The sequence below is a fragment of the Branchiostoma belcheri genome, unplaced genomic scaffold (genome assembly GCF_001625305.1).
Source record: "Branchiostoma belcheri isolate BF01 breed outbred unplaced genomic scaffold, Haploidv18h27 scaffold95, whole genome shotgun sequence".
Lineage (NCBI taxonomy): Eukaryota > Metazoa > Chordata > Leptocardii > Amphioxiformes > Branchiostomatidae > Branchiostoma > Branchiostoma belcheri.
The window spans coordinates 961,795-978,220 of NW_017804631.1; the positions used below are offsets into that span (position 1 = coordinate 961,795).

Consider the following 16,426-nt stretch of genomic DNA (forward strand, 5'->3'; position numbering starts at 1 on the left):
GCTAAAAATACCCCCAAAACCCAAACCTCTGCTTGGAGAGTAATGTAATTTATCTCCTGTACATCCCAGCGTCTCCTATCAAACCCATGGATGATTCAAGCCCATTCTTTTAGACGAGGAAATCAGATAAAACTGACGTGATGTTTGTTACAGACAGCCCAGAATGGCCAGACCCTCCCCTGACGATAATTACCAGACTAACTCATGCAGTATTCAGCAGTAACGAGACCAGCTAGCTGCACTGTGTAGTCCTGCTGTTAACTATGACAAACGTCTGGCCCACTCGGTTCTACTAGCCTTTCTCGGGCCTGGGAACAATATAGTGTTTCCGATTACGGTCCTAAAATTTGGTATCGGTACGTAGTAACCCCATAAATATCTGTGTCTGCTCAGTTTGCGAATAGACAGAAAGCATAGTTCTCCTTGGTACTATAGGAAAAGAAACCCTGTATACCTTAGATATACTAAAATTCAGTATGCAAACAACATCGTGAAGGTGTTCAGAGCGATATCTAAACCTTAGGACGCCAACAGACATGATTAATAGAATAAAACATTTTGTTATGTTTTGTAGGCCATATGCCATAGATGTTTATCTCTAGCACAGAGTGATTAATATTGAGAGGACGCTAGCCATCCTTTCAGCAAACCCAAAGAAGCAACGGAGAACGGTAAAATGTTATGAGAACAGTAACAATAGTCTCCCTACCTGTGAAAGAATCGACTCCAACATCTTACAGTCTGCGGTTGAGGAAAGAAACAGAAGTGCGATGTCTCGGCACCTGAAAAAAAATCAACAGAACTAACACCTCGCCCGTCCGCATGCCACTGCAAGTTCCACTGAAGAGTGAAATGGGGTCTCTGATGTCCTTAAGTTTCCGGCCTGTTTACCAGACAAATGTTGCGTGATTCTCCGTCTTAAGTCACACTTGAACTACAGACGGATTCATCTTAAGACGAAATGGTCTGATGATACAGGTGATCAAGAAGGAAATTTAAGGCGTGGATGGAATAATTAGATATCCTAATTTACGTGTATTCAATGTCCAATAGATGAAAATTGCATGCTATAGTATTGTAGTGTTGTAAAATTACGTTTAGGGTTTTTTCTGTTTTTTCTTTCGATGATTAAGATATATTGCAGATAATACTTTATATTTGATCCTTTTTGATACAGTGGCAGCCAGTTAATTGCAAAACGCTTATAAGAAAAAGTCTGCTAATTGAAAAGAATTGTGAAAACCCAAACCCAAACCCATATTTTTGCAGACTTTCTTGGCTTGAGATTCTGAGCCCTACCATGAAGTAATGATAACCAAAAGGCGTAAAATTAACATCTGTGTGATCCAATTAACTCGTACCGTGAGAGTGAGTGTGTGCTTGGCTGTACGCTGTGGTTTAAGTGGTACAGTGGTGGTCATGCTTTCACCTGTTGATCATGCACGCTATCAGGTCATGTCACAGACATGTTCAAGGCTTGTGTGGCCGTGGATCGACGTATAGCGATGGACAAAGCTATATTTGCAGTCGGGGTATTGTTGATCAACAGATATCTATAGGGACTACTTGTATGTACAGCTATAGTAAAACAGGCGATGTCCTTGGTGCTGAAATGGGGGGTCCCTACGTGTAGTCCCCACTATAAGTATACAGTCTACAACAAGGCTTGTATATGCCATGACCGTGGATTGAAATATAGCAATAGACAAAGCTAAATGTAGTACAGTCGGGGCATTGTTGATCAACATATAAGGACTGTGTGGTATGTATGGCTTTAGTAAAGTGGGCGATGTCCTTGGTGCTGAAATGGGGTATCCCTACCTGTAGTCATGTTGAAAGCATTTATATGGCTGTGGACTAAAGTACAGCGATGGACAAAACTATATTTGCAGTTGGGGTATTGTTGATCAACAGATATCAATAGGGACTACTTGTATGTACAGCTATAGTAAAACAGGCGATGTCCTTGGTGCTGAAATGGGGGGTCCTTACAAGTCTCTACTGTAAGTATGTCTTGTATATGGCCGTGGATTCAAATAGAGCGATAGACAAAGCTAAAAATAATAGAGTCGGGGACTTTCTGATCTACATATATCTTAAAGGACTGTGAAGCGGGCGATGTCCTTGGTGCTGAAATGGGGGTCTCTACATGTAGTCTCTACTGTAAGTATATTCAGTACAGTTCTCTGCCACCAATTACAGTAGGGGGCGTCCTCACTAGATAGGTTTAAACTACGCTTTAAATTCTACTGAGATTGTCAGAAATGGGTGTACGTATAGCTATAAGCGGGTGATGTCCTTGGTGCTGTAGTGGGGGTCCCTACATGTAGTCTCTACTGAAGGTATTCAGTCTACCACCAAGTATAGTTCTCTGCCACCAATTACAGTAGGGGAACCATCACTAGATAGGTTTAAACAACGCTTTGAATTTGCTGAGATTGTCAGAAATGGGTCTACGTATAGCTATAAGCGGGCGATGTCCTTGGTGCTGATATGGGGGTCCCTACATGTAGCTGTAAGTATTCAATACAGTTCTCTAGCACTAACCACAGTAGGGGCATCCTTACTAGATACGTTTAAACAAAGCTTTAAATCTGCTGAGACTGTCAAAAATGGGTCAACAGGTTAACGAAGTAACCGGTGTCCTGGTGGATGTGAATATTCCGAACCTTGTTAATTCCTCCCGAAGCAGCTTGCCGTGAAATTGTCCGTTGCCGAAGCGCGGTGGCTGAGAAAATTAAAACAAAAGGCGGCGCGACTAGAATCGCCACATTAGGTAAAACTGTCCCGAAGCGGAGGCGTGCGTCTGGTTCTTTAGGTTCCGTCCGGCGAGTTTTGCGTATTATGGAGATACAGCATTACTGGGGCAGTGGTGTTAGTATGAGTCCTAAACACAAGGCGTCTTACAACAGGCTCGCCTGGGGCATGAGGATTTATCCCAAGGTACGTGAAACCGTCTCCCGGGTTCTGTTCGCTTGTCGGCCGTTAGCGGGGCATTGCGGCCGCGACTATGTGAGTAACACATCGTGTGTTAGATTCAACGTAGTTTTCGTAGGTAAAGAACCGTGTATTTCTCTCTACCGACTTTTTCGTGGTCTATCTACATGTACCGCATAATGGAAAGCCAATAGACAGATAGTTCGCTGAAACGTCGGTAGAAAGAAAAGTAAGGTTTGTACCTACAGAAACTGTTGAATCGATTTACCAACCTGATGAAACTGTTTACGGGTACCGTGTGTTAGAGTTCTGATTTGATGTAAGGTATTTTTGGATAAAACCTTGTTAAGGTTACGTCTATGAAATTCTGTCCGCCATCTTTGACATATACCTTGCCAAGAGGCCGGTCAATGTCACTGAAAATGTGTCGTGTTACCTCCAACCGTTACAACAACAAGCATTTCTAACGTGTACTGTTCCTGTTTTCTAGAATAAGATGCTGATGAAGCAAAAGTGGCACTGTACATGTAATGTTGGTGAAGTAAGATGAGGAAGATCCATATGTAGTATCTCCCATAAATCATAACTACTAGTATATTAACCCGCCACTATTCGTGTTTTCCAGAACAAGGTGCTGATTAAAGGCGGGACCGTGGTGAACGATGACCGGTCCTTCAGCGCTGACGTCTACGTGGAGGACGGCATCATCGCGTAAGTATCATCTTACCTGTAGCTGTATCATCTTACCTGTAGCTGTATCATCTTACCTGTAGCTGTATCATCTTACCTGGAGCTGGATCAATTTACCTGTAGCTGTATCATCTTACAAGGTAGGCTTATGGTTTGTGTTGGAGACCTGTGGTCTTGTGGTTGTGGTTTGTATTACTTAGAATCTAAAGGGTCTGGGTTCGAATCCCTTGTAAGGTCCAACGTTGTGACCCTGGCAAAGGCACTTCACTCATATTTCCTCACTCAACTCAGGTGAAAACAAGAGTTCCACGATCTCATACCTTCGCCAAATGATGTTAACCCTTGCGGTTGAAGAATTATACAATTTTGATAATTGATTTTGCAAATAAGATCCTCATTTGCATGGGTTATATCAGTTGATCATATTCTCCACCCAATGACAGTCTTGTCTTAACAAAAAGGCTATTATAGCACTTCCTCATAAATTATGCAAATGAGGTCATGATTTGAATAAATTATGTTTATTGATGTTTGCCTTCACATAACTTCCAAATGTGGCAAGTATGAAATTCTCAGCAGTTACAACTATGAAATTATAAAAATTTCCCATTAATTATGCAAATTAGGTCTTCATTTACATAATCTATATCCTCAATTACATGTCACAAGTGTTTCATAGTCCTATTATCGAACAAAGCAGATTTATAGAATTTCCTCATTAATTATGCAAATTAGCTCCTGATTTGCATAATTGTCATTTGATTATGTCAAGCATCCCTTCAGGTACCTACATACCAAAAATCATGACAATCCGTCAACCGGTTCTTGAGTTATCATCCTTCGAAAATTTTTCAACAAATGCTCCTGCAGTTCCAGAACAAGCCACTAGGGGGCCCAAACTCATGTCACTTCTTCCCTACCTCAAGAGCTATCTACCAACCAAAATTCATGACCCTAGCATGTCCAGATCGCAAGATATCAAAACCGGAAGTTCTGCTGCAGTACCAACAAAAGCCGCCAGGGGGCCCAAAATCTAATCATTTCTAGGTCTCATCAAGACCTACCTACCTACCAAGTTTCATGACAATGCATAATAAGCTTCTTGAGTTATGCTGTTCACAAACAGACAAACAAACAGACAAACGCTACTGAAAACATAACCTTCTTGGCGAAGGTAATGAGTAGTAAGACTGTACAGGAGTAGTATAATTTTGCTCAACAGATATCTATAGGGACTGTGTTGTTGTAAGCATGGCCAGAGTAAAGCGGGCGATGTCCTTGGTGCTGAAATGGGGGGTCCCTGGTAAATTTATGTCGTCCACGGTGTGCTAAATACCTCTTCATCCATAGCAAAACATTGCTGCGTGCCCCTGCTTTGAAGGACTCAAAATAGCGCACGGCCCGTATATAGTACATGTGTGTCTGTGGGCGATGTCCTTGGTGCTGAAATTGGCAATCCCTAGTCTATACTGTAGTGTACGTATGTAATCTATCAGTACCATTAAATACAGTAGGGATATATACATAACTAACTCTGTGTGAACTTTGCAATGCCTATAGCTAAATACCCCACCTTCTCTAGTTGGCTACCTCTTAAACGTGGAAGTCTGCATGGCAGAGAACTACGTTTAAGGATAGTGTTTTACCTGTTATTGTCGAGTTGTTCAACCATTTATGATGAAATTTTAATGTGTGTCATGCCCCAATTTAGCCATGTAATGCTACAATGATATGTGTGTTGTACATAAACCAGTATCTATATACAGATGAGTTAAGATGTCCCGTGATGTCTCCCCAGGCAAATCGGACATGACCTGAGCGTGCCGGACGATACCATTGCGATCTCTGCGGAGGGGAAGCTGGTCATCCCGGGAGGGATAGACACCCATACCCACCTGCAGTTCCCCAAGAATGGACTCACCTCCGTGGACGACTTCTCGCAGGGCACCAAGGCCGCGGCAGCCGGAGGAACCACCATGATCAGTAAGGCATTTCAGTTGGAAATTTTGAAAAAATAAAGAGAGATTTCAAAAGGTAATGCTATTGAGTTGCCCTGGCTGTCAGGGTTGAACTGCCAAACAAATAAACCAAAAAAAAAATAAAACTAATGCAGCACGACATACCATTTTCCCTGTCTGGATGACGGACGCATAGCATGTCCATATTGTGCTACATCTTTTTGGAGGCTGGAAGAAGCACATGTCCCTACCCCGGGCCAGCCAGCGTAGGGGCCAAGTCGTAGAGGCTTTGGTGTACATTTTGCGCCATGGTAGACAGCAGTGTTGTTGAACAATACTGAGGACACATGTGTAAATGTTAGAGATACATGGCATTTCTACATGTTGTGCTTTCGTCTCCTTGTCCCAGTCAACTGTCTAAAACTGGACATTTCTCACTGCAGCCTGATCAAATCGTACCATGTGTTGTTGAAAAATAGTGATATAAATATCATAATGATTGTCATGAGCATTCCTAACGTGTACATGTTGGGTTCCTCATTTTTCCAGTCGACTGTGTCCTGGACAGTTCTGACTGCAGTCTTGTAGAGGCGTACGACAAGTGGCGAGCCATGGCAGACGACAGCGTGGTGGGAGACTACGCACTGAACGTCGCCATCACCAAGTGGGACAACAAGGTCAAAATTGACATGGAGAAACTCGTGCACCAGCGAGGTGAGTCTCCACTTGCATAGATTGAAATAACCGCCAGGTGGCGCAAACGTACCGTTAACGAGTTGACACTGTAAAAGCGAGACTAGCCATCACCAAGTGGAACAACAAGGTCAAGATCGACATGGAGAAACTCGTGCACCAGAGAGGTTAGTCCCACTTGTTCAGTTTAAGTGCATAGATTGTAATAACCACCAGATGGCGCGCGTGTACCGCTAACGACATTGTAAAAGAGTGCTAGCCATCAATAAGTGTGACAACAAGGTTAAAATCGACATGGAGAAACTCGTGCACCAGCGAGGTAATAGTTCAAGCTTTTTTCTGTAATGTGCTACCGTAAACAATAGCCTGGGTTGTAACATTACAATAACACTCCTGGCTAATCATTGGTTTATAGTAACTGCAAGGTTCTAGCTACAAGTAGAAACCCTGGTGGTGGAAAGAAGATGCCGGTGTACTCTTGTTTTCAATGAATGGAGGTTGTTGTCAGTGACTTGTTCCGTTGAAGTGCCAGATGGCGCAAATGTACCGCTAACAAAAAAAAGAATGCTAGCCATCAATAAGTGTGACAACTAGGTTAAAATCGACATGGCGAAAGTCGTGCACCAGCGAGGTTAGCCCCACTTAAGCTTGTTCAGTTTAAGTGCATAGATTGAAATAATCGCCAGATGGCGCGCGTGTAAAGTCATAAAGAATTGACACTGTAAAAGCGCTGGTCATCACGAAGTGAGACAATAAGGTAAATATCGACAAGGAGAAATTCGTGCACCAGTGAGGTTAGTTCACCACTTGTACAGTTTAAGTGAAGAGCTTCAAATCTCCGCTAGATGGCGTGCCAGTACCGTTAACGGATTGACCGTTTGACACTGTATATCGGACCATGGGACAAAGTACCTGTAAACCTGGTGTGTGACGTGTCAATACAGATACAGATGCGGATGTTCCGTTTAAGTGCATAGCTTCATATCTCCGCTAGATGGCGCGCCTGTACCGTTAACGGATTGACACCATATAACCTCTAACCATGGGACACTGATATAGATACGGATGTTTAATTTCAGTGCAGAGTTACAAATATCCGTTAGGTGGCGCGCCCGCACTGTTAAAAATTTGGCACCGGTACACCCTGGTACACTTTGCACATACATATTCTGCCAAACACATCTTTATCCATAGCAAAACATTGCCGGTTCCCCCCGCATTTAGAGACTGCAAAAAGCGCACAGCCACACAGCCGGTGTACAGTAGCTGTGTGTCTATGGGTGATGTCCTTGGTGCTGCAATTGGCAATCCCTAGTCTGTACTGTACTGTACGTATGCAATATACCAGTACCAACAAGTACAGTAGGGACATCCTCACCAGATGGAGAAAATACAATAGGTGAACACAATCCTTAAAACTTTTTATTTTCCTCCTTCAGGTGTGAACGCCTTCTTAGTGTTCATGTCTTACAAGGACAAGTGGCAACTGACTGACTCTGAGGTGAGTTTTAGACTGCAAAATGTGCTACAGGGTAATATGTATACATGTAGTCTGACTACATCATGCGTCTAGCAACCCTTTTTATTAGGCCCATAGAGGTTGATGGTCAACATCTATACGTCAAGACAATTTGAAGCATCTTGGTAATGTTGCATTAAGCTAATGTGCTAACATAGATCAATTGTTGTAAGACTGAGAACCGACTGTTACGACCTATCTAATCGGCCCGTGGCAGCAATAGCTTGTGTAAAACCTTGGTCTTTTCGCACTAGTCAATGTCATGACAGTAACAATGTATAGGCGGCGCTTTTTACATGTCATGCTTTAGTGTTTTCTCCTATTATAACTCATACCAATTATTATCATTACCTTATTTTCATTGTCATTAACTTATACCATACATTATTTCATTATCCTTATTGTATTATTTCCATTTTCTATTGTATTATTTCCATTTATTAATTATATTTAATTTTGTGTAGTTTAGAGGAGGAGGGCCTAGTATAAGCACGCCATGCTTCTCCCCTCCTCCTGCACCTGTTTTATCATTGTTTTTATATTATTATTGTCCGTCTTGTTAATGTGCAAACAATAAAATAAAAAAAAAGTAGATGAAACAGTTTACTGAAAGAATCCATCGTAGGAAGCAAAGCCAATCATGACACTATCTTTATGTGCAGAAATGTACTACATACCTCTATTCCTAACTTCAGACATCCTAACAGCTAGTGTTCCCATTGTTCCACAGCTGTACCAGGCGTTTTGCCACATGAGAGACCTCGGTGCGCTTGCGCTGGTCCATGCTGAAAATGGTGACGTCATCAAACAGGTAATACACACCCGTTTTTTGAAGTCTGAGATTTGGCCAAGACTTAAAGTTTTCTGTTGTCAAATCTACTTCATTTGAAAAATATTACCATGTAATGGACGATTGAAGCCCATTCCCAACTAGTTTTGTAACTGTCATTATAGAAATTAGGTCAAAGAATAAAGCTGTTTCCGAAAAACTCTATCTGAAGCATGCTCTCTGCATGTTACGGCATGCTGTACTATTTTGCTTCGCATGGTGGCGCTTTTACACAACTAACTTGGATTGAAGGGATTGTATATGTTTTCCTCGCTGGTTTTTACGGTGCAAGTTTTTGATGGTGTTGGTTGCATACCTTCAGTTTTGAGTTATTAGTTACTACATGTATAAAGGGATAAAAAAATATAAGAAAAAATCGAAAATTGTCCTGACAAGCATATGTAAAACAAAGAAGGTATAGGTAGGGATACACACAGGTATTGCAGCCATTTTGGTGGAGAGTCTTGTACATATTGCTTTCTCTGCTTAGCACTCAGCATTTGGGGAAGAGTATGGGAGTTAAACACACACCACTACCAGAAGGTTAGCCCCCCCCCCCCTGCTGTAGTGATTGTTGTGTGTGGCCCAGGGCTATTGAAAACGGAGCTGGGTACCGCCCTATGCGTCACTTAATGCGGAGAGGCTCTTTAACTTTAGCTTAAGTTGGTATATGGTACAGCCCAGTTCGCTTGACATGTTTAACCAAGGAGATGTAAAGAGAGCTCCCGAGTCCACTTATTTCCTGTACCACACGAGGACCAACAGGACCAGCGAGGCGCATTAAAAGGACTTAAAGTTATCTATGCCGCTGAACCTGCCCGTTCCCTTTACCCACACCGCTACACCGCGCCTCTCATGTGGCTACTCTGTCCTTCAAGATCCATTTTTAGTCCCTCAGACCGCATTTGTTTACCTTGTTAATGGATTGTCAGTGAGTGACCTAGATGACCGTTCACGTTTACACTGATGACTCTGGTCACATCAAGGCAATGATCTAATCCAAGGACACTGCTAATACTTCCATTTTTTTTACTTTGGCGATCTCTAGTGATCCAACTTATAACGTATAATACAGTTCAACAAAAAACTTGAATGAGGACACCTTCATTTTCAATGTCAATTCTGGAAACCTTATTGAACAATGTTTCATCATTCAGATGCCAGATCATGGAGCTAGAAAATATCGGCCAGCTCGGAATATCTATAAATCTTTGTCCCTTGCAGGTGTCCACCAAAAAGGCTAGGGTCGGCACTTTTTTCTAGGGTTGGTTGGGAAACAGGAAACACAATTTTTCCTAGACCTTACCTTGTTAATTGATTGTCAGTGAGTGACCTAGTTGATCGTTCACGTTAACACTGATGTCTCTGGCCACATCAAGGCAATGATCTAATCCAAGGACACTGCTAATACTTCCATTTTTTTTACTTTGGCGATCTCTAGTGATCCAACTTATAACGTATAATACAGTTCAACAAAAAACTTGAATGAGGACACCTTCATTTTCAATGTCAATTCTGGAAACCTTATTGAACAATGTTTCATCATTCAGATGCCAGATCATGGAGCTAGAAAATATCGGCCAGCTCGGAATATCTATAAATCTTTGTCCCTTGCAGGTGTCCACCAAAAAGGCTAGGGTCGGCACTTTTTTCTAGGGTTGGTTGGGAAACAGGAAACACAATTTTTCCTAGACCTTACCTTGTTAATGGATTGTCAGTGAGTGACCCAGTTGATCGTTCACGTTAACACTGATGTCATGTCTGTGGACACATCCAGGCAATGCTTTAATCCAAGGACACTGCTAACAGCTACAAATGTATGTCCCTTGCAGGGGACCACCAAAAAGGGTTGGTTGAGAAACAGGAAACACAATTTTTCCTAGACCTTACCTTGTTACTGGATTGTCAGTGAGTGACCTAGTTGATCGTTCACGTTAACACTGATGAATCTGGTCACATCAATGATCTAATCCGAGGACACTGCTAAAGCTTCCAATTTTTTTTTACTTTGGCGATCTCTAGTGATCCAACTTATAACGTATAATACAGTTCAACAAAAAAACTTGCATTCACCTTCATTTTCAATGTCAATTCTGGAAACCTTATTGAACAATGTTTCATCATTCAGATGCCAGATCATGGAGCTAGAAAAGATGGATTGTTAGTCAAGTGACCTAGTTGATCGTTCACGTTAACACTGATGTCATGTCTGTGGATACATCCAGGCAATGCTTTAATCCAAGGACACTGCCACTACTCCCACAAAACTTTCCTCCTGTCCAGGCAGATTTTTCATTTTTTTTAAAATCTATGTCAGCTCTCACTCAGCATTAACAGCTGGGCTGCCTAGACAGAACGCTGTCAAAGTTTCGCGTCGAGGAAAGAATTTACTTCCCTGTTCAACTTCTGTCTTTAAAATTTTAAACAAAGTTCTCTTCATAAGCAATCATAAAGAACTATCAAATATGATGTATAAACGTTTAGAGCATACGGAAATGGTCACCAATAATAAGCATTTCATACAATATTTTTGTGCTATTGTGAGGTTTATTAATCACTTTCCATGTTAGTCAAAGAGCCAAAGAGACACTCGTTCCTTCTCACACGTTCTTTTCATATAATCTATCTTTTTTCTCCTAAATTGATCCAGCCTGTGCATGTATGAAGGCAAATTCTGTATTGTGCTTGCGTGTATAAATCACCACCTTTCTGTTATCATTCTCATTATAAAAACTATAAAAACATAGATTGCACGAACAGTTTGATTTTCACCATGTAATTTACCATATAACGTACTCTGGTAAACCTTCACGCCATTATAATTTGTCACTGCTCCTATGATGTAGGCACTGAGATCGCTCCAGCACCTTTTCCCTGAGCCCGCGGTCGGCCATGATGCGCACTGAGGTTTCTTACTGAGGAGCGAATTTTTATCACAAACCTGTGTATATATAATCATATTTTCCTCAGTATATCATTTTCCTTCGTTTAATACATGGATTGAATCGATCAAATATGCTTTAAGTATAAGGCTTTGCTGAACTACAGTAAATCTGAAGTCATAACATAAAGTTCTAGTGAGCCTAAACGTTGAAAAGGTGATGATACTCATCAATTGAGGCCTTGTTCGTAAGATACAGAGCTGTTTTATGAATAGAAATATAGAAATATGACAACTGTATCGCATCTTCTGCTATATAGCAACAAAAATACTATTATAGATACAAAAGTCTATAGTGAAATACACATATCAAACTATCCTAACACATCTAAATCAACTCATCTAAATCAATTCCTGTAATCTAACGGTTGTTTCTTTAACAACCATAAAACAGCAGTTAGAAGCTAAAACGACTCATTACCGAAAGTGACTCCGTTTGTATCGTACTATGTGGTCCATGTGGATCGAGAAACAAGGTATCATAAATCCATTAGCGCTGTTGTGAAGCGGGTTGTTGAAAGAATGTCAGGCCTTTATGATCCGGAGGTTTTGTGGAAATGTCGTCTGGCTCTAAACCGTTCCCTCGGGTGTGGTAAAGACGCGTTCCACTTTAGACGTGGTCACAGAGCGCTCTGTATACGTGAGGGTAATACTGATTATATTGGGTATACATGATTGCACGAACAACTATGAAACGCAGTGTAACGGAAAATGAAAAGAAATGTGTGGCACTGGAAGACAGACGAAAAATGTCCACATTATGCATGATGTACAAAATGACTAATAAACTGGTGGACGTGCCAACCACTAAGTATCTGATACCAGCCCAGAAAAGAACAAGAAATAGCCATGCCTTCAAGTACCAGTCTGACAGTTATCAACAAAGAATTTACGTCCAAAAACTCGTATTTCCCCAGAACTATCATAGACTGGAACTCGTTGCCACCAAGCACAGTTGGGGCATCATCACAAGAAAGCTTTAAACAACTCCTGCAATTAAATGTGCAAAGTGATTGGTCACTCATTATCCTGATGAAGGCGACAGTGGTCTCTGTTTAATATTCGTGTTGGAATAAAGTTCAACATTTTACTAAAATACAATGATGATTAGGTATTGTGTCTATAATTATGATAAGGAACGATCTACTTTTTCCCAGGGCGAGGACGAGATGATCAAACAGGGAGTCGTCGGACCGGAAGGGCACGAGCTCAGCCGACCGGAAGAGGTGGGTGACCTATGACCTTAATTCGGTGACCTATGACCTTGATTTGGTGACCTGTGACCCATGACCTTGATTTGGTGACCTATGACCCATGACCTTGATGTCCTTAGTTGAGCGACCCTACAATACAGTTGGCATTCTACTGTCTAAACCACAACAAAAGATAGAATTGAAAAGATGATCAAAATTAAGTCGTGCTACCTTGCGATGACATCATGTCTGTATCCAGGACTGTGCCTATCTTAGAGATATATACCTGAATGTGTAACGGTTAGGATAAGGCAAGGTTCTGGATAGACTCCGCATATCCAACAACGTAGATTTAGCCCCGGTTCTGGATACAAGTGGACAGAACCGTGGCTAAGCACAGTTCGGGATACAACACTGCATGCCTGTCCTGTCCACCAGGCGATGTCCTTGGTGCTGAAATTGAGGATGCTCAAGGCTGGCATACAAAAGTACTACATGATCCTCAACTCGCAAGATATTTGCGAGTTTCAAGACACTTATGACAATATTTATTCATTTTCAAGCCATTTTAAGACGGTTTTGATATTTCACTAAACTTTCAGGTGGAGGCTGAAGCGGTTCAAAGAGCCATCACCATAGCTGACCAGGTATGTGTGAAATTTCAGTCCAGTCTTACACAGCTTGTAGATTTCCAACCAAATCTTTTAGTGGTTAAAAAATATAAAATTGACCGGACAGTGTATAATTACCATTTGCTAAGCAGTTGCGGGCGAAAAACAAGATATCAGTACAAAAACAAAGCCTGATAAAAACACCTAAAACACATCAAAAATAAGCCGAAGCCTATGGCCTAAACCTCTGCCTGGAGAGTGCGAGTAGCAGCTAAGTCCTCACTGTACAAAACTGGTGCCTCAAGGCCGCTTAGCGCTTATGTGAAAAAAAAACCAAAGATGCCGACACAAGACTTTTATGATAAAAGAAGCAATCAAATTGTAATTACTTGGTAGAACGTTAGTAGCCAATTTGTGCAATACCTTAGGACATGCCTTTGATATCAAGCAATTTTGCTTGCTTTGTCCAATGAAGCTACTTCAAAGCTACAAGTTTACTCTAATGTATGGCAATGAATGAAGAGACTCTTTCTTACACAGCCAGGTGTTCCATTTAGCCAACGTTTCGGTGACTGTCTGTCAACTTCCTCTTACCAACCTGATGATTTTTTTTCACGGAAACGTCTGACAATCACTGAATTGTTAAATGATGTTCTGTGAATGACGTGTTTTTCACACAGACTACCTAGTGTTTAGAGAGCCTTCATTATGTTAGAAATTGAATGACGTTAGCAACGTATGTTTAGTACGAAGCTATTAAGTGATTTTGCTTTGTACAATGAAGCTAATATAAAATTCCATATACTACACGTAATGAACTAGTATACATCCCTTTCTGTTGTTCTGTGAATGACGTACTTGTGCTGATTGCCGCCCCCCTCCCCCAGGCCAACTGCCCGCTGTATGTTGTCCGTGTAATGAGCAAAGGGTCCGCTGACGTTATAGCTGAGTGTCGGAAGAAAGGTAAGGAGTACTGAGAAATGAAATCCCTTGATATCCGTAATGATGAGTGGAGTTTGAAGCCTATCGGCAATATGATACAGCTAATGGACTGACTTTTATGTGAATGATGATAATGACAACAAAGCGCAGTACGAAAATAGTTTCATTACGTTATAAAATCACTCTAACTCTTTCAACTTTAGCTGGTGTGTTACACCGAAGGGTGGTTATACCGGCTATACAGATACAGATACAGATACAGAAACTCATGTTGATAATGAAAGATACACGCGTGGCAGCCTGAAACGACCCTTTAGATAATCTATCCAGTTGCTTGATGTGTTAACTTTGGTAGAAAGTTATGGTTTTGGTAGCGTTTGTATGTATGTATGTATGTATGTATTGTATGTATGTGTGTATGTATGTGTGTATGTATGTGTGTATGTAAGTCAGTCAAGTATGCATGTGTGTGTGTGGTTTATTACTATGACTCAAAAAGCCATAGATGGATTGTCATGAAACTTGGCAGGTGGGTACATGTAGGTCTTGGTGATGAGACCTCGAAATGGTTTAAAAACTTTGCCAGCTTGTTATGGTACTGCAGCGGATCTTCCAGTTTTCATATCCCGTTTTGTGAAGTGTTCCAGTGGTGAGACAGGCAGTACAGAAATCTTGTATTTCTCGGCATTTGTTTTCAGGCAACATTTTACTGACCAAGGAAGAAAAATTACAGAAATATCTTACTTAAACTATACATACTAATGTGAACTACATTTACAGGTTCAACTTCTTTTCGCTTCTTGAGGCAGTTGTAGATGTATGAACATATGCCGAAGCTAATAATACATGGTTTGTCAAGTTTCATAAGGAATACGAAGTTCCTTTTTTTTTTGTCTAAAAGTCCAAAGCTGGGAAACTTATCTCGTATTGATGCTATTGTGCTAATGATACATGGTTTGTAAGTTTCATAAGAAATACGAAGTTCCTGTTTTATCTAAAAGTCTAACGCTGGGAACCTTATCTTGTATTGACGCTCACTACGTCCCCAGTAGGTTTCCTAGAACTGCCCTCCCCCGCTCCAGTGCGTACACAAGGTGTATACATATGCCAGAACTAATGATACATGGTTTGGCAAGTTTCATAGGAAATACGAAGTTTTATCTAAAAGTCTAACGCTGGGAACCTTATCTTGTATTGACGCTCACTTCGTCCCAGGAGGTTTCCCAGAACTGCCCTCCCCCGCTCCCGTGCACACATAGTGTGTATTGACTGTAGATTCTGGAATATTCCATCTAGACTTGGCAGTGAGTTGATAGAGTGGCGCATGTTTACCCAAGAAAGAGAGTGAAGCGGTAAATTACGCAGGGAAAGGCGTCTTGGGGAATTAACAACAAAAGCTGTTTTCGCTGTGACGATGCAGGCTACATGCTTCATGGAAGGGCAGGATGAATGGGGGTAAATTTGTTTTGCGAGTATGACGTAAATGCCTTCTGCTGACGTGGGAGTAGTCACGATTCATACAGGGGGTTTACTTTGGTATTGACTTTGTTATAGCTTTACAGTATGTCCTGACTATATACGATGTACGACTATAGTATGTCCTGACTATATACGATGTACAAAATGACTCATAAACCGGTGGACGTTTCAACTACTATCTGACACCTGAGCTCAGAAAAGGACAAGAAAGAGTTTTGCCTTTAAATATCGGAGTTATTAACAAGGCATTGGGGTAGCAACTTTGGTATTGACTTAGTTTTAGCTTTATGTCCTGACTATACATGATGTACAAAATGACTCATAAACTGGTGGATGTACCGACTGCCAAGTCTCTAGTACCTGAGGGCCGAAATCAATCTTCACCAAAAACACCACTTCTTATACTTTTCAGCCATACTAGTATATCATTTCAAACCAGATTAGGAGAAATCTGAACTCAAACTTGACTGCTCAAAACCCTTTCGTCTCTTTTTTTTTACCGCGGACTATCGGTCGCGGAAGAACTGGGGTGTGTACCGTTAACATTTCCACAACTTATGTAGTGTATGGAGAGCGCATGGATTGTGTCAAGATTGAATTCAATTTTAACACATATTTTCCCCAGGCTATGTAG

The 16,426-nt window shown here is 41.3% G+C and overlaps 1 protein-coding gene across 2 annotated transcripts in view; it reads left to right on the forward strand.

The window, feature by feature from the left end:
• Positions 1–16,426, forward strand: part of LOC109461723 (dihydropyrimidinase-like) — a 31,356-nt gene that overhangs the window by 5,973 nt on the left and 8,957 nt on the right. For both annotated transcript variants that reach the window (XM_019758112.1, XM_019758111.1), the window contains exons 2-9: positions 3,563–3,648; positions 5,426–5,610; positions 6,135–6,299; positions 7,718–7,779; positions 8,528–8,608; positions 12,725–12,793; positions 13,363–13,407; positions 14,259–14,334. In XM_019758112.1, coding sequence (XP_019613671.1) covers positions 3,563–3,648; positions 5,426–5,610; positions 6,135–6,299; positions 7,718–7,779; positions 8,528–8,608; positions 12,725–12,793; positions 13,363–13,407; positions 14,259–14,334 — 769 coding nt within the window. The remainder of the gene's footprint in view (positions 1–3,562; positions 3,649–5,425; positions 5,611–6,134; positions 6,300–7,717; positions 7,780–8,527; positions 8,609–12,724; positions 12,794–13,362; positions 13,408–14,258; positions 14,335–16,426) is intronic.